This window comes from Bidens hawaiensis, unplaced genomic scaffold (genome assembly GCF_021521415.1).
Source record: "Bidens hawaiensis isolate Kalapana, Puna unplaced genomic scaffold, B.hawaiensis_p1.1 tig00010124_1, whole genome shotgun sequence".
Lineage (NCBI taxonomy): Eukaryota > Viridiplantae > Streptophyta > Magnoliopsida > Asterales > Asteraceae > Bidens > Bidens hawaiensis.
This window is the reverse complement of record NW_027491763.1, coordinates 596260-619446: the sequence shown is the minus strand read 5'-3', so window position 1 is coordinate 619446 and position 23187 is coordinate 596260. Positions and strand designations below refer to the sequence as shown.

Sequence of the window (23187 nt, the reverse complement as noted above, 5' to 3'; positions counted from 1 at the left end):
TTCTACCCCAGATTGTATTTCGAGCCGTCGCGGTGTATATTCACGTAGGACGGGTTGGGTCGCATACGGGTTTCAAAACAAGTCGATTGACAGCTGGTTCGGAGCTGTTCGGCCTTTCCAGTTGGGTTCGGATCTTACGGGTGTAATGAACCAGTTGATGGGTCCGGGTTCTGTACTCATCTGTGCTACTTGGTTCGAACCAGTGGCCACTTGGGCTTTGTTTGTATGAACCAACTTACTGTACATACATACACTTATATTGAATTTGAGGATTTAGATTTGAATTTGACGGCCATCGCCACCACCGCCGGAAACCACCTCCTCTCTGACGAGGCTAATTGAATTTGAGGAATTGGATCAAATTGGAGGATGAATTGGAGATTTGAGGATTTAGATTTGAAAAACCCTAGAAATTGGGGATTTGGGGGAATTGAGAGATGGGTTTGATGATTGGATGGAGATTGAATCTGGGTTTTGATTTGATTTTGGTGTGGTGGATGATGAAGTTTGCAGGTACATACGAAATGACAAAAATGCCCTCACATGCGTCTCACGTGAGGGTATTTAACTGAGTTTTTCTAACCCAGTTAGCGTAAAGGACAAAACTTGTAGGAAAAAAAAGTTTAAAGTACACCGTCTGCAAGGAAACTTAGAAAAGGACACGAACCGTAATTCGTCTTATTTTAAAGGACAAAATTTGTAATTCTGTCTTATATATATATACATTGTCACTCTGAGTTATTGAATTTTCATAATTAGTCACCTTGAATCCCTTTACCTTTTAACAAAAATAAATGAACTACACTAATTGTTTTAACAAAAATAAACAAACCGAACCACATTTTCAATAAAATTTAACAAACCAAACTACTTTTTATCAAAAATAAACGGACCAAACTAATTTTTTTTATCAAACTAAATAAACCGAATCACTTTTTTTAATAAGTAGTTAATTTTCGTTTAACAAAAATAAACGAATCGAACTAACATTTTAACAAAAATAATTGGACCGGACTTGTTTTTTTAACAAAAATAAACGAATCAAACTACCTTTCTAACAAAATTAAACGAACCAAACTTATTTTTTTAACAAAAATAAACAAACCAAACTTTCTTTTAACAAAAATAAATGAATCGAACTACTTTTTTTACTAAATTAAACGAACCGAATCACTTTTTTAACAAGCACTTTAGTTCATTTCGTTTAACAAAAATAAACGAATCCAACTATATTTTAACAAAACAAAAAAAAACGAATTAAACTTATAACAAAAATAAATAATATGAACAACTTTTTTAACAAAAAATAAATTAGCCGAACCACTTTTTTGACAAAAATAAATCTAACCAAACTACTTTTTTAACAAAAATAAATATATCAAAATACTTTTTTTTAATACAAATAAACAAAATGAACTACTTTTTTTATTAAACTAACGAACTGAATAATTCGCTTTAACAAAAACAATCGTATCGAACTACTTTTTTTTATTAAACTAACGAACTGAACAATTCGCTTTAACAAAAACAATCGTACCGAACTACTTTTTTTTTGTTTAAACGAACAAAACTTATTTTTAACAAAAAAAAATCGAACTACTTTTTTTTAACAAAAATAAATGAACCAATTTTTTTTAAACAAAAATAACTAACCGAACTTATTTTTATCAAAAATATCGTCGTAACTTGTGCTAAGGTGGAGTTCGATTCAATTACTTATTTTAGAAGTAGTTACATTCGTTTAGTTTAGTAAAAAATTAGATAGTTCGTTTATTTTTGTTAAAAAGGTAATTTGGTCGTTTGTTTTGTTAAAAAGTTAGTTTGGTTTATTTGTTTTTGTTAAACAGTAGTTCGGTTCGCTTTTTTTTTTTAAAACATAGTTTGGTTCGTATTTTTGTTAAAAAAAGTTTGGTTCGTTTAATTTTGTTAAAAAAAAGTTTGGTTCGTTTATTTTTGTTAAAAAAAGTTCGGTTCTTTTATTTTTGTTAAAATAAAGTTCGGTTCATTTTTTCGGTTGATTATGGTTTGGTTGGTTGATTATGGCTTGATTGGTTATAGTTTGGTGGTTAGTTATTTAATTTGGATGCAATTAATAAAGAGAGACTAAAACTGAGCAATCAATTAACCTCAAGGACTCATTCGTATAATATAAAAAAGTAAACTATTAATTCCACACTTTTAGTTAACGACAAGGACTCAAATGATTCGTTATTGAAATCACAAGGACTCAACTAGTTCAAACATTTTTCAGGGAGTCATTGGGCCTCCGCTCTGAAACCCAAGAGACGCAAACAATAATTTTCTTAAAAGTTATTAAAGTTTTTATTAAGTTTTATATACATGCTCAGTCCATGAAGGATGAAACAAAATGCTTGAAACACATTAATTGGGTTTGAAAAAATGTGTGAAGACGTGTGAGTTGACCGACTTTGAGGTTCATTAAATAGGTGCAACTTGTCAAGGCATATGTGGACAAGAAAATAGAAAGAAAATCTAACACAAACTTTGCTTTATAGATATCCAATACATGTGGTATAGGCTATTTCAAACTTGGAGTGTATATAATGCTGGACATATATCAAACATTTACGATTTGATACAACAAAATGATAAATAAGATTTACCGTAAGCATTTTATGCATCCTTTTTTCTTCTTTATTACTTCAGTCTTTGTGTTGGAATCATTTACCACTACAACTTCCTTAAGCTGGTCTAGGATGCAACCTCCCACTTCCCTTGGCAAGTGTAACTAACCGAATAACTAACCGAACTTACTTTTTAAACAAAAATAACTAACCGAACTTATTTTTATCAAAAATATCGTCGTAACTTGTGCTAAGGTGGAGTTCGATTCAATTACTTATTTTAGAAGTAGTTACATTCGTTTAGTTTAGTAAAAAATTAGATAGTTCGTTTATTTTTGTTAAAAAGGTAATTTGGTCGTTTGTTTTGTTAAAAAGTTAGTTTGGTTTATTTGTTTTTGTTAAACAGTAGTTCGGTTCGCTTTTTTTTTTTAAAACATAGTTTGGTTCGTATTTTTGTTAAAAAAAGTTTGGTTCGTTTAATTTTGTTAAAAAAAAGTTTGGTTCGTTTATTTTTGTTAAAAAAAGTTCGGTTCTTTTATTTTTGTTAAAATAAAGTTCGGTTCATTTTTTCGGTTGATTATGGTTTGGTTGGTTGATTATGGCTTGATTGGTTATAGTTTGGTGGTTAGTTATTTAATTTGGATGCAATTAATAAAGAGAGACTAAAACTGAGCAATCAATTAACCTCAAGGACTCATTCGTATAATATAAAAAAGTAAACTATTAATTCCACACTTTTAGTTAACGACAAGGACTCAAATGATTCGTTATTGAAATCACAAGGACTCAACTAGTTCAAACATTTTTCAGGGAGTCATTGGGCCTCCGCTCTGAAACCCAAGAGACGCAAACAATAATTTTCTTAAAAGTTATTAAAGTTTTTATTAAGTTTTATATACATGCTCAGTCCATGAAGGATGAAACAAAATGCTTGAAACACATTAATTGGGTTTGAAAAAATGTGTGAAGACGTGTGAGTTGACCGACTTTGAGGTTCATTAAATAGGTGCAACTTGTCAAGGCATATGTGGACAAGAAAATAGAAAGAAAATCTAACACAAACTTTGCTTTATAGATATCCAATACATGTGGTATAGGCTATTTCAAACTTGGAGTGTATATAATGCTGGACATATATCAAACATTTACGATTTGATACAACAAAATGATAAATAAGATTTACCGTAAGCATTTTATGCATCCTTTTTTCTTCTTTATTACTTCAGTCTTTGTGTTGGAATCATTAACCACTACAACTTCCTTAAGCTGGTCTAGGATGCAACCTCCCACTTCCCTTGGCAAGTGTAACTAACCGAATAACTAACCGAACTTACTTTTTAAACAAAAATAACTAACCGAACTTATTTTTATCAAAAATATCGTCGTAACTTGTGCTAAGGTGGAGTTCGATTCAATTACTTATTTTAGAAGTAGTTACATTCATTTAGTTTAGTAAAAAATTAGATAGTTCGTTTATTTTTGTTAAAAAGGTAATTTGGTCGTTTGTTTTGTTAAAAAGTTAGTTTGGTTTATTTGTTTTTGTTAAACAGTAGTTCGGTTCGCTTATTTTTGTTAAAACATAGTTTGGTTCGTATTTTTGTTAAAAAAAGTTTGGTTCGTTTAATTTTGTTAAAAAAAAGTTTGGTTCGTTTATTTTTGTTAAAAAAAGTTCGGTTCTTTTATTTTTGTTAAAATAAAGTTCGGTTCATTTTTTCGGTTGATTATGGTTTGGTTGGTTGATTATGGCTTGATTGGTTATAGTTTGGTGGTTAGTTATTTAATTTGGATGCAATTAATAAAGAGAGACTAAAACTGAGCAATCAATTAACCTCAAGGACTCATTCGTATAATATAAAAAAGTAAACTATTAATTCCACACTTTTAGTTAACGACAAGGACTCAAATGATTCGTTATTGAAATCACAAGGACTCAACTAGTTCAAACATTTTTCAGGGAGTCATTGGGCCTCCGCTCTGAAACCCAAGAGACGCAAACAATAATTTTCTTAAAAGTTATTAAAGTTTTTATTAAGTTTTATATACATGCTCAGTCCATGAAGGATGAAACAAAATGCTTGAAACACATTAATTGGGTTTGAAAAAATGTGTGAAGACGTGTGAGTTGACCGACTTTGAGGTTCATTAAATAGGTGCAACTTGTCAAGGCATATGTGGACAAGAAAATAGAAAGAAAATCTAACACAAACTTTGCTTTATAGATATCCAATACATGTGGTATGGGCTATTTCAAACTTGGAGTGTATATAATGCTGGACATATATCAAACATTTACGATTTGATACAACAAAATGATAAATAAGATTTACCGTAAGCATTTTATGCATCCTTTTTTCTTCTTTATTACTTCAGTCTTTGTGTTGGAATCATTTACCACTACAACTTCCTTAAGCTGGTCTAGGATGCAACCTCCCACTTCCCTTGGCAACCACACTAGTAATAGTAAGTGTTCAAATAAGGAGAGACAAGCTCTTCTTCATTTCAAATCATTCACCCGTTACGATTTTTTTGGCCTTCTCACTACATGGACATTTGACGAAGCCAGTGATTGTTGTTACTGGAGTGGGGTTACGTGCAACAACCATTCTCGTGTCACAAGCCTTAACTTGGCTGGTGGATTTGTTGGAGGCAAGATTAGCCCTTCATTGCTTAACTTAAGCTACTTGAATTATCTTGACCTTTCTGATAATTTTTTTAATGGAACAATTCCCATGTTCATTGGTTCCATGACCCAATTAAGGTATCTTTACCTTGGTTGGAATGATTTTACTGGAATCATTCCTTCGGAACTTGGAAACCTCACCAACTTGCAAGAGCTTTCACTTGGATCGTTGAGTGGCTGCAAAATTGAAAATCTAAACTGGTTGTCTCATCTGTCTCTCTTGGATGACCTTGTCATGTCAGGTATTTCTTTAGCGAAAATAAATAACTGGGTAAATGTCATTCTAAGTCTTAAAAAACTATCAGCTTTAAGTTTAGATGGATGTGACCTCTCGCGTGTCATACACCCATATTCTTATTCGTATGCCAACTCTTCTTTTTCTTCGTCTATTGTTACCCTTTCTCTCACCGAAAATAATCTTGACTCATCCATGTATCACTGGTTGTCTCCATTAACTAGCAACGCACTTGAAATACTTGATCTTTCTGGAAACAAGTTAGATGGGATTCCCAAATATCTTGGAAATCTTTGTAGTCTGACAGATTTGCTTTTCTACAGAAACCCAGTGCCTATAAACTTACATGATTTCCTAAGTAACTTGTCTGGATGCACATCAGTTAATTTACAAAATTTGGAAGCCGAATATAGCCAATTCCAAGGGTCGTTGTCAGATCATATCCAAATTTTTTCATCTCTAAAACTTCTACAACTTTCTAATAATCAGTTAAATGGAACTATGAGTGAAAAAGTGTGGCAACTACCCAAGCTTCGAACACTAGACGCTTCTTCCAATTTTCTTAAAGGTTCCATCTCTGAGAATATTGTAGAGTCAAAAGTTTTAACTGTAAATCTTTCAAACAACTCACTTGAAGGGGTTCCTTTAAATGCTCACATGTCAGACGATTCCAACGTAGAACAAATTGACTTGAGTTCTTGCAAGCTAGGGCCTCGTTTCCCTAAATGGATCCAATCAATGAAAAATCTTTCAAGCATTGATCTTTCGAATAACGGAATTTCAGACAAAATTCCAGAAGAGTTTTGGAAAACGTGGCCTTCTCGTTTGAGATATCTGAACATTTCTTTCAACAATATTACCGGGATGGTGATAGATATGTTATCAAATTTTGACCCTCATTGGTCAATCATAGCTCTGAGTTCCAACAACTTTTATGGTCATATACCGAATGTTCCTTCGAGTTTGGAAATGCTAGACCTCTCCAAAAATAAATTATCCGGAGAAATCTTCTTTTTATGCCAAATTATTGATGGGTCTTTATCCACTCTTGATCTCTCACACAACTTATTCACCGGACAAATTCCAGACTGTTTGTGGCATTTTAAAGAACTAAAAGTTCTTAGTCTAGGATATAACAATCTGTCTGGAAGGCTTCCTGCTTCTACCAAGTTTTTAAACAATCTTGAGGTTTTGTATTTATGCAATAACAATTTCTCAGGAAAATTACCCTTATTTTTAAAGAATCTCACCGAGTTGACCTTTTTGAATTTGGGGGCCAACAAGTTTTCTGGTTACGTGCCTGGTTGGATCGGGGAAAGGTTATCGGGGTTGTATGCTCTTATCCTAACATCAAATAAATTCACTGGAACCATCCCTTCACAACTATGCCAATTAGTAAATCTACAAATTCTAGACTTGTCAATGAATAAACTCCATGGAGCCATCCCCTCATGTCTCAATAATCTCACTTCCATGGTTCAAAATGGATTAGTAGTTAACCAAAATGTGCATTCTTTTAACATCAGTGGGGCTGAGTATGATGACCACTCCATGATCAAGTGGCAAGGAAGTTTACGCGAATTTGGCAGCACTCTAGATTTGGTGAAGATCATTAACTTATCAAGCAACAATTTAACTGGAAAAATCCCGGATGAACTAACCAATCTCAATAAACTGATTGCACTCGACTTGTCAATGAATGCTCTAGTTGGAGAGATTCCACCAAATATTGGTCTAATGAAAGAACTTCTAATTTTGGATCTATCAAGAAACAATCTTTCAGGAAGAATCCCATCAAGCATGTCTCACATGACCTTCTTAAACTATCTAAATGTGTCATATAATAACTTGTCCGGGAAAATTCCATCTGGCACTCAACTCCAGTCCTTTGCACCTTCAAGTTACACCGGGAATGTAGAACTATGTGGACTTCCCGTGTCCAAATATTGTCCAGGAGATAAAGAACTTGAAGTTCCACCCGGCATTGGTGACAGTGTGGATGACGGGGATGACGATGATGATCTTCGGATATGGGTTTATATTGGTGCCGTCACTGGTTTTGCTATCGGATTTTGGATAGTGTGTATTGCCTTACTTGTCAAACCTAGTGGGAGACGTGCGTTTTTTCACTTAATGGATAGTTTGGAAAACTGGATTTATGTGAAGGTGATGGTGCTCATTGCACATCCATAGTTTGCATGTTCACATTTGGTTCTTCTTGTTCTTATTTGGAGATATACAAGTATAGTGTTAATTGTAAGATATGCAATGCAAGATTGGGTTTTTAAGTCCTTTGATGAATAAAATTGCCATCAACACCATGGGTGGCCAAATAGGACATGGTACCTGTTATTCATTTTCTTCATCATTTTGTAAGGCTTGTTAATTCCCTATGGTTTTCTGCATAATCAATATCGCTTTCTTAGTTTGTATCAAAACATTTTTGTCTCCTTTTTTTTTTAACATAAAAAACATAAAGTATATATATACTTTTTATTTTAAAAATATTAATACAAACCAAGCTACATCTGGATAGTAAAATTTTTGTCTACTCTTGATTTTTGAAGCATGTGATGATCATCGACTAGTTGGAACAATAAACATTAGAGTGTAAATCATATACTAAAAAAATCACGTATGTCATTTAACTATGTATTTTGTGTTATTTATGCCATTTTCGATAAAAGAAAAGTTGTAAAACTATTAAAGCTATTATATTTTTCTGTTTAAAAACATGTGATATGTTGGCATATTTAAAAAGATATTTTTAAATATAAAAAAGTATAAGACGTATTTTAGTTAACATGTTTTTGTTAAAAGTTGGTATAAATTTAGCATGGTACATACTTGGGTGGTGTATGTTATGGTTTTAATATTTAGATGATGTCAATGCGCTTTAGCTTATCTGTATTAGAGGAGAAGTGAAGATTTAAAGTAGATCATGAGGTCTCAAGTTCGAATCCAATCTGGACTAAGTTTTACAACAACGGGCCTTCGGGTAACGAGTTTTCCTCGAAACATGAGATGATGGCCTTGGCTATCCAACGTTGTATGAGATGGCGGGCGTATGGGGTTGTATTTTGCCATTGGATTACCCCGGATAGCCGGACTTTTGAAAAAACAATAAGATATTTAGTTTCTTTTTTGGAACGATGATTTTCTTGTGTATTAGGTCATTGCACCCCCATATTTGGAGAGCCCCATTGCCTCACCGAGCTCACGCTGACTTTATAGTTTGACTTGGGCGTTCCTCTAGGAAACTATACTGACGACTTTCACTTAACAATCGTTGTGACACCGTAAAAACAGATTCTTTGATGCAACACACAATGAAATGAAAACCCGAGTGAGCACCAAAACATCATTGGAGTAAATGCCCTTTGATGGATATTTATGTTTAAAATAACATATAGTATGTTTACCTCATCAAAGATTGTTTTTGAAACATATATATAACAGCTTTAGATCATACTCGTTATTAATGCTTTAATCGAAATTTGTATAAATGGGGATACATAATGGTCTTGATACTTTTACGGTACTATTATTAAAATAAAATAAACACTTAAGAGCATTCTCATCTCTTTCTCTATTTTCAAATTCAAAATTACATTAAAAAACACTATATTTATTTCTCCTTTTCAATTAAATGATTTTTTACATACTTTTATCATTATATTTTATCTTTCATTCATTCACAACCACTTTCAACATATATTAAAAATTATAGGGGGTGGATAGTAACTTTTCAAATTCAAAGTAAAATCTATGTATTTCTCTTTACTTCACTCAATACACCCTAAACTACTCTCAATATTATAAAAACGCCACTCATCGAATATGGTGGACATGATGCGAATGCTCGCTCTTAAGTCATTATGTATCCCGGCCCATTTATACAACTCCATCTAACTCGCCTATTGCGACCGTTAATGGAGAGAGCAACTATTACATCACCAGAGACTATTGGGTCAAATGCGCTTCGGTCTATGTAGCTTGATTAGTTTTTTTTTATACATTTATATCGCATAATTTTACCTGGTGAAGGCTTGAGTGTCTTTGAACAGACCAATTTTTTTATTCGTTAATTAGTTAGTTTTCTTATGTTTTGTATTCTCCACACAATTTTATATACACATGCGTGGCACGAGAAAGTTGAATGAAATTGTTTGGAACACATCAATTGTATTTGGAAAAGGATATGATGAAAAATATATCCAATAAATACAAATCGTGAGTACTTAGATTTAAAAGTCTTTGTATGTCTAATTTGTAATTTGGGGAAAACATTTAACTTAAACCACACCCCACACAATTTTTTAACCCATACGTCATACGTGGACATAAAGGTTGAAAGAAAATTTACTTATTTAAAATATTAAATCGTATTAGGTTTGACTACGTACATCCTATCCAAATTGAGGTCATCTACTTTAAACTCCCAAGTTTATATAAAGTTAGTGCATATATGTTGATGCATCAAAGATTAACGAATCCATCAATACAAAATTATACAACATAATGAGAGAGAATATCTATCATAAGCATTTTGTGCCTCATGTATTCCTCTTCATTCTTTTAGTACTTGTGTCGGTTTGGCTTAAGACGACAATTGCAACTTCATTAGGCCACCACACTCGTAATAATAAGTGCATCACTAAGGAGAGAGACACTCTTCTTCAATTCAAATCATACATTTATGATCTCGAAGGACTTCTCTCCACATGGACCCTTGAAAAAGAAGCAACCGATAGTTGTTGTGCATGGTTCGGAGTAATGTGCAACAATGAAACAGGTCATGTCACAACCCTTGACTTGTCCTACGGATATCTTGAAGGTAAGATTAGCCCTTCATTGCTTAACTTAAGCTACTTGAATCATCTTGATTTGTCTGGAAATTATTTTTATGATACCATTCCTATGTTCATTGGTTCCATGACTCAATTAAGATATCTTGACATTGGTTTGAATGATTTTACCGCAACCGTTCAATATTGAACTTGGAAACCTCACGAACTTGCGAGTTCTTTCACTTAGAGGTCTTGAAAAATGTACAATTGAAAACCTAGATTGGTATTGCATTTGTCTCAATTGGAGGACCTTGACGTGTCAAGTATTTCTCTGGGCAAGGTAGATAACTGGGTAAATGTCATTCTAAGTCTTAGAAAACTATCAACCTTAAGTTTAGATGGACTCTCACAGGTCATGCATCCATATTCTTATTCATCGATCTCCTCCTCTTCTTCTTCTCAATTGTTAGCCTATATCTTGGAAACAACAATCTCAACTCGTCCATGTATCACTGGTTATACCCATTAACTAGCAACAAACTTGTAGATCTTGATCTCTCCCTCAACAAGTTAGATGGAATCCCCAAATATCTTGGAAGTATATGTAGTCTTACATCTTTACTTTTTAATTTCAACTCAATGCCTGTCAAATTACCCGATTTCCTAAAGAACTTGTATGGATGCACATCATTTACCTTACAAGAGTTGCGTGCTTCAAGTGGCCAATTCATAGGGTCATTATCTGATGACATCCAAAAGTTTTCATCCCTAGTGTACTTACACCTTTCTGATAATCTGTTAAATGGAGCCATAAGCGAAAAAATATGGCAACTACCTAAGCTTCAAAGGTTAGACGTTTCTTCCAATTCTCTTAAAGGTGTCATCTCTGAATATATTGGGCAGACGAAGATTTTGGTTGTAGATCTTTCAAATAACCCACTAGAAGGGATTTGTTCCGGAGCTCACATGTCAAACCTTTCTCATATAGAAGAGATCAAATTAAGCTCTTGCAAGCTAGGGCCACCTTTCCCTAAATGGATTCAGACAATGAATAATCTTTCCCACATTGATATAGCCAATACCCAAATTTCAGACACAATTCCAGAGGATTTTTGGAACATGTGGCCTTCTCGATTGATATATCTGAATCTCTCTTCCAACAACATCACAGGGAAATTGACGAATTTGTTATCAAACTTTGACAATAAATTGTCAACATTAGATTTGAGTTCTAACAACTTTTATGGTCCTATAACAAATGTTTCATCCACTTTAGAATGGCTAGACCTGTCCAAAACAATCTTTATGGAGACATCAACTTTTTGTGTCAAATTGTTGATGGGTCTCTCCTCTTTCTTGATCTCTCACACAACTCATTCGTGCGAAAAATTCCAGACTGTTTGTGGCATTTTAAAAAACTAAAACTTCTTAGTCTAGGATACAACAATTTGTCTGGAAAGCTTCCCGCTTCTTTCAAGTATTTGATTAATCTCGAGGTATTGTATTTATACAACAATGGCTTCTCTGGAGAATTGCCCTTATCATTAGAGAAATGCACAAACTTAAATTTTTTGGAATTAGGGGCCAACAAGTTTTATGGTAACGTGTCTCGTTGGATAGGAGAAAAGCTATTAGGATTGTATGCTCTTAGTCTAACAACAAATAACTTTATTGGAACCATCCCTCCACAATTATGTCACTTAGAAAATCTACAAGTTCTAGACTTATCGGTGAACAGCCTCTATGGAACAATCCCCTCATGTATCAATAATCTCACTTCCATGGTTAAAAATGGATTCTCGCCTCATCAAAATGTGCATTATTTTAACTTTCTCAATGGGAGCGAGTATGTTGACCATGTCATGATCAAGTGGCAAGGAAGTCTACGGGAATTTGGTATCAATCTAGGATTGGTTAAGATTATCAATTTATCAAGCAACAATCTAAGAGGAAAAATACCAGATGAACTATTCGATCTCCATAAATTGATTGCCCTGGACTTGTCCATGAACGCTCTATATGGAGAGATTCCACAGAATATTGGTGAGATGAAAGAACTTCTAATTTTGGATCTATCTAGAAACAATCTTTCAGGAGGATACCATCAAGCATATCTCACATGACGTTATTAAACTATCTAGACGTCTCGTATAATAACTTGTCAGAGAGAATTCCATCAAGCACTCAACTCCAATCTTTTGAACCTTCAAGGTACATTGGCAATGCAAGACTATGTGGACTTCCTCTGTCCAAGTATTGTCCCGGAGATAAAGAATTAGAAGTTCCTCCCGTCATTGGTGAAAGTGTGAATGAAGAAAAAGGCATAGATGATCTTCAGAGATGGTTTCTTATTGGTGGGGCAACTGGTTTCTCTATTGGATTTTTGATGGTATGTATTGCTTTACTTATCAACCGTCGCTGGAGACATGCTTTTTTTCACTATCAGGATATTTTGGAAAATTGGGTTTATGTGAAAGTGATGGTGTTCATTGCAAAATTTCAAAGGGTTTATCATCGATAGTTGTGTGTTGTATTTCGATCATCTTTTTGTATGTTGTATTTCGTACTTGTTCTTATTTCAAAGTGGAGTGGCAATTTCCCTTTGTTGTGTAAAATGGGACTTTATGTTATGTAATGCATAGCTCTTTAAGTATGACTTCCAACTCTCATTGTTATTCTATAAGTATGAAACAGATGCTAGTGTTGGCAATTTCGAATGATATTCCCTGAAATGCAAGGCAAGTAACTTGGTGAACAAGACACAAGTTATATATGGATCCTAATACTTCCTAATACATGTTGGTTTAGGTTGTTAGGTTTATTTAATTGTTTTATTAAATAACCTATTGTTTAGAAAGGCCTAGTTAGACTCAAACGTGTCTAGGTTTGGTCTATATAAACCGTGTAGGGTTTCATAATTGTAATTGAGTTTTGAGTGAGTTTCTCAATAAAGGTGTTTGGGTGTTTAGCCAAATACGTGTTCCGTTCATCAATACCTGGTACCAATTCTATTTAGCTAGAACCTCTAGTTAAACACTGAATGAACTTCTTGAATGCACAAACGGGGACTCACCGGATTTTCTTTCGCAACACACTGTTGCAACTGTGTTGTTGCTCTTGAACAAAGACAAAGATAAACGATAAGACCCTTAATGATTTATTGACATGGCCGGCTATAAGGGCGGGTCGGGTGGTCAACGGACCCTAATACGACACCCCGATAGGCCGGATTTTTTTAATAAAAAAAATACATATATGTTTTTATAAATATTAATATGTATATATAATGTTTAAACTTAATAAACCAGCCACTAGTTTGGTTTAGTGGCAAAAGGGTATGACTTTCAACCAAAAAGTTGTGGGTTTTAACCTCACTTGAGACATTTTAATCATATTTTTATAAAAACAAAAGTTTCTTACACAACCAAATCATAAGACCCAAAAAATTAAGGCTTATTTAAAAATCAAATTGTTTAATCCCAATAAGATACCCTTTTTTATTAAGGCAAAAAAAAATCGCCGTCAGCCCAAAAAAATTTAATCGTTCTCAGAGCCGGGCCTATTTATTGATGAAACTATTTCACTTCGTATAAATGTTTAGTGTGTACAACAGGGCTGTGTGCATATCGTGTTGACACAAATACGTGGTTGTTATTACAATTATACCCATAACCCTTTGATTGACAATTGACAACAAACATAGGTAAAGAATTGGGCCAGTGAGGCAATTAATTAGCCCCAGGAATGATAATGATGTTTAGTGTGTAAAACAGAGTTGTATGTACTTCTCAGTTGCAGTAACTCATATATTATACAAAGAAATGAAGAATGGGTCAAAATGATATAGAACAAATTGGTCAAAGCTCAACTGATCTATCTTTGGGTGAAGTGGCTTTGAAAAACTGTATTCTTGTATGCCATGTGTTTAAAATTCATGTTAATCTGCCATCATAAATTTCTTTTACCCAAACACCCAATGTGTATATAAGTAGAAGTGGAGATTTTGAGCCATTAACTACAATGTTTTTATTTTTGTTGGGTCAAATACAATATATTTTTTTTCCGGTAAAAGAGAATAGGTTCAAATGGGGCAAACGAGTTAATTAAGTTGCACAAAATCTAATTTCAAGACCTTAAATATTAATGTCTTAAATTATTTTATTCAAATGCATAATATATTGTTTTTCCAGTCAAAATTATAGTGATACATTTACGTAAAAGTGGAAAAAAAAAATGCTTTTAGACGGAAATGAACCACTTTGATAAGGTCGATTTCAAATATTTGTTATATGAGAAAGAATTAACCTAATCCGCAATTGTTTTTAGGTCAAGTCGTAAGCCCATTCGCTTTTTAACTTTACAATGCGTGGGGAATCAAAATGATTATCAAGCTACAAATCTAAAAATAGGGAAAATAACAAGGAAAATTAAGGTAATTGGACACCAACGAACAAGAAAGATGGAGTTAAGTTATCTCAAGGCCTTGATATCATACAGTCCTACAATTAGCCAAGAGAAAGTAGACTAAAAAACTATGTTACTCGATCATAGGGACAGACGGACCCACTGTCATTAGCCGATATTGACTTCCCCTCATCATGCGATGGTCTACGTATGGTAGACGCCCATGTCAAAAATTTCTTGGCCCATGCCATATGATGTAACTTAAGTTATTAACATATAATCTTTTTCTTGAAGTTGTTTAGAAAGTAACATGTCATATGATATCAAAAATCGCCCATGAATGTTACACACAAGTGGCTTACATAGAGTCGGGACACAGAACAAGAAATAAAATACCAAACACTAATGATGTATAAACCTAAGCAACCTTTTGTTTTTTAAAGGATAGCTTTAAACTGACTAATTAAATGATTGATGATAATGTGACTATATAGCCAGAAATAGCCAACATCATATACGTAGAAATGACCTCACCATGTTACCAATCCTTTAAATATGTGTAGATGAAACCAAACGTAAGAAAGTGCGCTCAATAGTAGATCGTTAGCAACTGTTTTTAACCGTTGTAAAACAAAATCAAAACTCAAGATCAAAGATGGAGAAATTAACAAGTTTCGAGCCACCAAGTGTTTCAATCCAAATCATTTACTACCCCGCCAGGCCGCCACCTGTTTCATGTTACAAACTCAATTAATACATAGGCGTTCATCAGTTTCAATCGTTCGATCCAGCATGATTGTCACACCTAAATTTTCATTTTTTAAATTATTTTACAGGCTTATAGCTAGCATCAATAAATATTTGTTTATTTCAATACTTTGATGAAGTTTAAAGGAGTTGACTAAAAAGTAACTACCAATTATTCAAAATGGGATATTATAATAAACACAGAATTGAGATATTACTATGCAGAGTGTTTTATATTGCCAACATCTATTATTACCGTTAGCAAACTAACCATTAAAATTTTATATTAAAGTCTTGCACCTTGAAATTGGAATTAATATATAACAAATATATTTCTTTATTCCTTACCAGAATGATAATATACTTGTTATATATGTGAAGCGTTTGTAGAAGTGGAATATTTTATGTTTGTAGAAGTGGAATATTTTATTGGTGTTGACATTCCCCTAACCAACGTGGGAGCATATGCACTGGCTTAATAGAAAGGCCAAATTATATATCTACGTACGTTCATCATGTATAGCATTAACTATTGCTAAAAGGCCAAATTATATGAAAATTTTGATAAAGAATAGAATAAGTACAATAATGGCTTATCGAGTGAAAATATATGAGAGATCTGTTACCCTTGATTCACTTAAAAAATATGTGGTAGCATAATTGCAAATACATGAAAAAAATATGTAGCCTGCCTTAGTACTCTAAGTTTTATACGTAATTTTCTTCATAAGCAACTACTCTGTATGTTTTTTCATGCGTAATTATGTTTCTTAATGCATAATTACGTTCCTTTATGTGTAATAAGATTTCTTCATGCGTAATTAGTAATTATGCACTTTTTGTGCGTAATTTAGGTCCATATTTACAGTTATGACACTCCATAGATCGATGTTGATAAGTGGATTGATGTGCGATAATAGATTATCACATAATGATCTCTCTTTTTTATGATATATTGAATTTAAAGATTTACAACCATGTTAACTAATTAATGTTATGCACGTATCCAGCTTTTGCTTTCGGATATTATGTCTCACTTTTATGTGATTCTCACAAAAGATGCTACATATATAATTAGGCATAAAACTGAATTTTATCCTATGCAATAGACATATTTTTAAAAGTTATAAGATTTGTGCGTCTTTATTGCGCAGACCATACTAATGTTCTCTGTATCATTTCAATTTTAGATGTCTCCGAAGGGGCTTTAAAAGTTATTAGATACATTCAACTATAAATGAAAATGTGTACAACTTTACATATTAAAAGACTTGTTCCAAGAATTTAATATTAGTGTATTAATCTAATTGCATGATTAGTCTTCCTTCCATGTTGCCACCCATTGACATTCGATCAGTTCTTCGTACCCTTATACATACGGACCACTTCTTATCAATCATTACCAATAATGCAAACTCTAATTGCATGGGTCCCTCTAACTGTATTATATATGTTCTTAAATCTTAACTATCTCTATAAATAAGCAAATTAAGATGTACACACAACATACAAAACTAATTAACCAACTACTTCAAAGCAAGTATAGAGAGTTACCATCTCTATCATCATGGCCATCAAACATATTCTCGTCTTGCTTTTTCTAGTTTTTCAGTTATCTTCGGCAAAGGTTACATACAACGTCTTAAGTTTTGGAGCCAAACCAGACGGTCGTTCAGACACAAAGAACGCGTTCTTGAAAGCATGGAATTTGTCATGTGCCTCCACTAGTCCCGCCATTATCTATGTACCTGCTGGCAGATACTTGATTGCCTCGGCTCTTACATTCTCAGGTCAAGGATGTAAGAGCCGAGCCATCAGATTTAACATAGATGGTACCTTGGTGGCACCATTTAGTTATAATGCTATTGGCAATGCCCAAGTTTGGATAAAGTTCTACCTAGTTAACAATGTTACCATATCCGGCGGAACCCTTGATGCACAAGGATCTTCTCTATGGGCATGCAAATTATCTGGAAAAACATGTCCTTCAGGATCAACGGTAAGACCATACACTAATACAAAAAATACATTTTTTGTATATATATATATATACAAGTGAATAATTTCTTTTATGATCATGTAATTATAATGAACATGTATTTGTTGCAGACACTTGGCATCTACCATTCACAAAACATAGTGATCAGTAAACTAAGGTCATTAAACAGCCAAATGTTTCACATTATGCTCTATAGTTGCAAGAACACGAAACTACAAGGAGTGAGCATCTTAGCATCCGGTGTCAGCCCAAACACAGACGGTATCCATGTATCATATTCAACAGGGGTCACCATCTTGAGCTCTAAGATCTCAACGGGAGACGACTGCGTCTCATTAGGCCCAGGAAACTCTAATATCTGGATAGAAAAGGTGGTTTGCGGGCCAGGCCACGGTATAAGGTACATTTAAGGAACACATAATTTTCTTTTTAGGAGTTCTCAAACAATTAAGGATGTTCCCGTGTTGGTGGGTCCAACCTGACCCAAACCCGGAAATCGTGTCAGACATATGAACTCGAACATGACACAAATATTTGCCGGTTGAACCAAACACAACTCGTTTAACCCAAAAATTTTTTTGGATATTAATACTTAAGTTACAATTTTACAATGAAACTTAAATACAAAGTATGTAAAACAGTAACATTTCTAATTATAAAAATCTTATATCAAATTCTCTGTTTAATTTTTAGATTCTGGCTTAAAATATTAATTTATAATATAAAACACATTTGTAAATAAATAAATAAATGGGTTAAACAGGTCAACCCACAAACCGGTTGGGTTGACACAAACAATGTCATAATGCACATACATATTATCTGGTTTATTAATTAAGCATTTGTTTGTGAATGCAGCATTGGGAGTCTAGGGTGGGAACTGAATGAACCAGGTGTCCAGAACGTAACCGTAAAAACTACCACATTCGTAGGTACACAGAACGGTCTGAGGATAAAAGCATGGGCAAGGAACAGCAACGGGTTCGTAAAGGATGTTGTTTTTCAGGAAGCAACAATGATGAACGTTAAATTCCCGATCATAATAGACGGAAATTACTGTCCCAGTAACAGAAATTGCCCCAACGAGGTTTCTGGAGTAAAGATCAGCAACGTGGTGTACGCAGATGTTCATGGAACATCAGCAACACGCGTGGCAGTGAAGTTTGATTGCAACAAAGGGAACCCATGTAGTGGAATTACATTAAAGAATGTTAACCTTAAATTTGGAGGTCAATTACCAGCAGTTTCGTCTTGTTCCTATGCTGCCGGCTATGCTTCTGGATTACTTCAACCTGCAAGTTGTATCTAACAGCGGGATTTAGCGTTTGAAAACGAGAGAATTGTTGGTAAATATTAGTTAGAGTTTATTGTCTCCGCTATAATTAGGAGATGATTTCATTGTATTTTGATTATATTTCCTTTGTAATTATTTCCAAAATCATTAACTAAAAAATATTGGATCCAAATGACCAAATAGATTTCAAGATCCCTTAACTACCCGAGTATTACATTTCTAAAATGCTATTTTCACTGTCCAATCCAGTTTGTTTAGCTTAACCGACCCGCCATATCAGCTTCCTCATCAAAATGCTTACTTTTTCCCAGCTCAACATCATCACCTCGGGGTTCGTCCACTTCTTTGTCGAACCTGCAAAAAAATCAAAATCCATCTAATCAGAAGAATTCATTTTGTGGGTCCCAGTTTGCGCATGACGGGACATTTTTTTTAAAAGTCAAAGCATAATCTTTGCTTCTTATTTTTTCATGCGCCAATTTTGACTCGTGAAAGTCAAACAAAGGTTATTCAATATGTATAAAATCAACTTTTAAAGAAAAATATGTGAAATAGAAATAAAGAAAACATACAGTGAATAAACAACTAGCCCAAGAGCAACAGCAGCAAAAGCAACAAAGTATATCCAATCAACCTGATGAGATATGCAAAATTACAAATGTGAGTTTTTTCTTTTTAAAAAAATCAATTTTTAAGATCTATATTTGTTAATTGGTACTAACCTTTTCAGGGTATACAAGTATGCGTATCAATACCGACCACATGTCTGATGTCAGCAAAGACAGATTCAACATCGTGGATCCACTAATCTGCATTTTATAGCAACATGAACAAACTTTTTAAACGGTCTTAACACGTTTGCATAATGGAAAACACGCAAAAAAATTATTAATTTATGGTATTTTTACAGAATTTAAAGGCCATTAATTACCTTTAGCAGGACCGGCACACCTGAGTAAAACAGAAACATTGCTGCTGCAAATCCAGCATATGGAAGCACCTAACACAAACAAAAAATATTACTTTAATATATGGTAAGTTTCTAAAAAAATATATATATATAAAATCTAATTGTGCTTGTTGTTGTTTCTAACCAATATTACCAAAACGAGTCAACTTAAGTTACAGCTTATCTCCAACGGGTCAAACAAAAAGCTTAGCTAAAACTGAAAGGAGTCAAAAGTTCTATATTGTTATTTTTCTTTTTTTCACTTCATATTCAATATATTAATAATCAATGATATTCAAAAATAACAAAAAAGTATTGGTGGTCGATCCAACGTGACATGTTACCCAACCCGCCCATTCTGCCACTTTAGCACCAAATTAGTTGCTTCAAAAGAATCACGTGCGCACCCACACACACAATATATATATATTGATTGAGAGAGAGTACCGCTCCTGATGACCAATGTATGGATTTGAGTTCCTCTCGCTCAAAAACGCTTCTACGAGCATTGTTAAAAACCACAAAATAACAATACATTGGCAATTATGCAATTGACTACATTTTGATTGTAGTGAAACTGACCAATAAAGGTGCAAATAACTAATAGTTTAGCACCTTTCTACTATTAGTTTCACAAATATAAAAAATAAAAATATAAACATGAAACTATTGTAGACACGCATAGAACTATATATCTGAAGGATACATTTGAATACCACTAAAAATTGCACCAAACAGCCCCAACATTGCCAATAGTTCAACTTGATCAGCCATTTTCGTGAAAAACTCCTGCAAAACCGAAAAAAATTCAGAATGCAATGAAATTTTTGGTGCCCGTTTTGCCAATTGACCATTATTTGACCTTTGACAGACCCACCTATTTTACTCACCTCACTAACGTTGCAGACAGCATAAAGTGTAGCTCCAGCAATGACCAACAAATCCCCTTTAACAGGGTTGCTACCACTCTCTAAACACACAAATTATTAAATATAGAATAATACTAATGTCAATTAAAATGAAATAAAAGAATAATATGCTCACGTGAACGATCTGATGCGTGTACATCTGAAATGATAACGAGTACGATACCCGCAACACAAATCACAACACCCATAATTTTCTTGAACCGGTAACTTGTCTTCAAGAAGAACCATGTAAGGAGTATGACACACGGGATTGACCAACAATCAAGAAGCATAACAGTTGTTAATGATGTGTATTGGTATGCCTTCACCACTGTTCAAGATTGCACAAAAAATCGGAACTTTTTAATGGTAGAGGTAGTAAAATGGGCTGATCAAGAAACGGGCTGGTTGACCCGAAACACTTTTTCGTTCTGAAACTTTATTCGTAATAGTATACGACTTACCAAGATAACTTGCCTCCAAGTCTACTAGCCCGAGAAGTAAATAATAGTACCATTTTGCCTGCAAATGTTGACATAAAACAAATTGTTCATTTTTTGGAATGGTGACAAACTGATTATTATGACTTGATATATCAGATAATCTGTTGCTTAAGCAAAGGGATATTTTATGTAATTTAACATTTGTTTTAATAAATCAGTTTTCTTTGAGTGACTCATTATCTAGGTATGATACTATGATTAAAATCATCTAATCAGTTTAAATACATATTCAAAAATCACAGTAAAATCCATGAAAAGAAAACACTTGAAAAGTATGGAATTTATCCTTATATATCTTTTTTTGCATCTTTTTTGAAATGATATATCTTTGAAATGGAAAACAAGATATAGTGGTTTAAAAAGTTAAAAAAAACTCTACTGTAACATCATCAAACACTCCCTTTTGTCTACTGAAAGACAACATTCATATGAATTTCAATAATCAAACGCGGGAATCGTAAATAAACCGGTCAACTTCAAGAAAAGCAATAGATATTGAAGAAACATATAAATTTATGTTCACTAACCTTCATCCCATTTCTTCTGCTAATCAAAATTCCACCATAAAAAATAGCCAAAAGCACATAGTTTGCTAAAGATTGTGATGTCGGTGCATTGATTCCTATGTTACAAATAATAACATGAATTAGAATGTTTAATCCCATCAACTAGCAATATTGATCATGCATGCCATGCATTAAACAGCCAAATTTCAAGAACAAGAAAATTTGAGTATATATATCAATCAATCAATCAATCATGCCCAGTAAAATCCCACCGACAGCAAAGCTATAAGTAGGGTCTGGGGAGGGTGGGATGTAGGCACACCGTACCTCTATCCAAAGGAATAAAGAGGTGGCTTCCAGAGAGACCCTCGGCTCTAAGTACATGTGTATGAAGCAAAATAAAGGAAATCAAAGTTTAACAGTTATATAAAAACTACTACTAATTATAATAATATTAATAATAAGATCACAGTTTAACAGCTATATAAAAGCTAATAATAATAATAATAATAATATATGTAAGGGAAATACCATTATGGTATGTGACCTAAATAAGTTAAGTCTAAGCCCTAAGGTATTCAATTCTCTCTAAAAATCCTTAACTTTAATTCTACTTCTCCACGAATTCCTATCCTCAACCATGTCCTCGGAGAGGTTTAGGTCTATCAAATCATGCCTAATCCTCTCATCCCAAGTCAATTTCGGTCGTCCTCTACCCCTCCTCCCCTCTATAGTAATGTTTTCTACGGATCTAACAGGATTCGTCGTCTGTCTTCTCTTTACATGTCCAAACCATCTCAATCTCCACTCTCTTATCTTGTCTGCTATGTTCGCCACCCCTAATCTCTCGCGAAACACAACGTTTCTTATTCGGTCTAGCCTTGTGTGCCCACACATCCAACGTAGCATTCTCATTTCTGCTACCTCCATCTTCCGCACTTGTGCCTTCTTGATGGCCCAACAATCTGTTCCATATAGCATTGCAGGTCAAATTTATATATATATTGATAAATTTGAGTATATATATAAATATTGTAAATGCAAACCTCTTCTAGCAAGTTCAGATGATGAGAATCCAGTTGAGGTGATAAAAAGAGAGAGAACTTGTCCCAAAAAGAGCCCAAATAATGTTTTCTTTGTAAATAACCCCTTAAATCCCACCATGATTATTCACTATAAAAATGTCAAGATTTTAAAATCAAGAAAAATGGGTTTATGGATTATATGAAGGGGTTTTTGTTTTGAAGAGGTAAAGGTAATCGGTTGTTAAGAGTTAAGAGGATGAGGATCCTAGTGACCGAACCCAGTGTTTTAAAAACCGGTTCAAACCGGTCGGTTGAACCGGTTAAACTGGATTTCACACAACAAACCGGTATTTTTGGTCGGTTTGCTAGAACATCGTACCGGCGGTTTTTGTCAAAAATACAGTTTTTTTTTCGAAAAACCGGTTTTATGTTCGAGAAATTACTAATATTTACGGTCCATATTTTTTTAAAATTACTTTTAACCTAATAGTTAACATTTAAACGTGTAAACTTTATGAATATTTTTTAAAAAAAATTGAATGCTTTCGTATTATTTTTTAAT

The 23187-nt window shown here is 33.6% G+C and overlaps 3 protein-coding genes and 2 pseudogenes across 3 annotated transcripts; 3 read left to right on the top strand and 2 right to left on the bottom strand.

The window, feature by feature from the left end:
- Positions 1-4874: 4874 nt before the first annotated feature.
- Positions 4875-7693, top strand: LOC143534263 (receptor-like protein EIX2). Its single transcript, XM_077028793.1, has one exon. The coding sequence runs from the start codon at positions 4895-4897 to the stop codon at positions 7691-7693; it is 2799 nt and encodes a 932-aa protein (XP_076884908.1). The 5' UTR covers positions 4875-4894.
- Positions 7694-9319: 1626 nt separating this feature from the next.
- LOC143534243 (receptor-like protein EIX2) lies at positions 9320-13060 on the top strand (annotated as a pseudogene).
- A 3490-nt stretch (positions 13061-16550) lies between these two features.
- LOC143534265 (U6 spliceosomal RNA) lies at positions 16551-16647 on the bottom strand (annotated as a pseudogene).
- Positions 16648-16815: 168 nt separating this feature from the next.
- LOC143534244 (polygalacturonase-like) lies at positions 16816-18805 on the top strand. The gene is made up of 3 exons (XM_077028777.1): positions 16816-17440; positions 17551-17840; positions 18299-18805. Exons 1-3 carry the CDS (start codon positions 17009-17011, stop codon positions 18747-18749), a joined length of 1173 nt encoding a protein of 390 aa, XP_076884892.1. The 5' UTR covers positions 16816-17008; the 3' UTR covers positions 18750-18805.
- A 111-nt stretch (positions 18806-18916) lies between these two features.
- Positions 18917-22764, bottom strand: LOC143534245 (uncharacterized). Its single transcript, XM_077028778.1, has 11 exons — positions 22647-22764; positions 21622-21716; positions 21056-21113; positions 20728-20922; positions 20574-20653; positions 20390-20472; positions 20131-20182; positions 19666-19734; positions 19457-19543; positions 19307-19368; positions 18917-19088 (listed from the first exon to the last, which is right to left on the bottom strand). Exons 1-11 carry the CDS (start codon positions 22762-22764, stop codon positions 18989-18991), a joined length of 999 nt encoding a protein of 332 aa, XP_076884893.1. The 3' UTR covers positions 18917-18988.
- Positions 22765-23187: the final 423 nt, after the last annotated feature.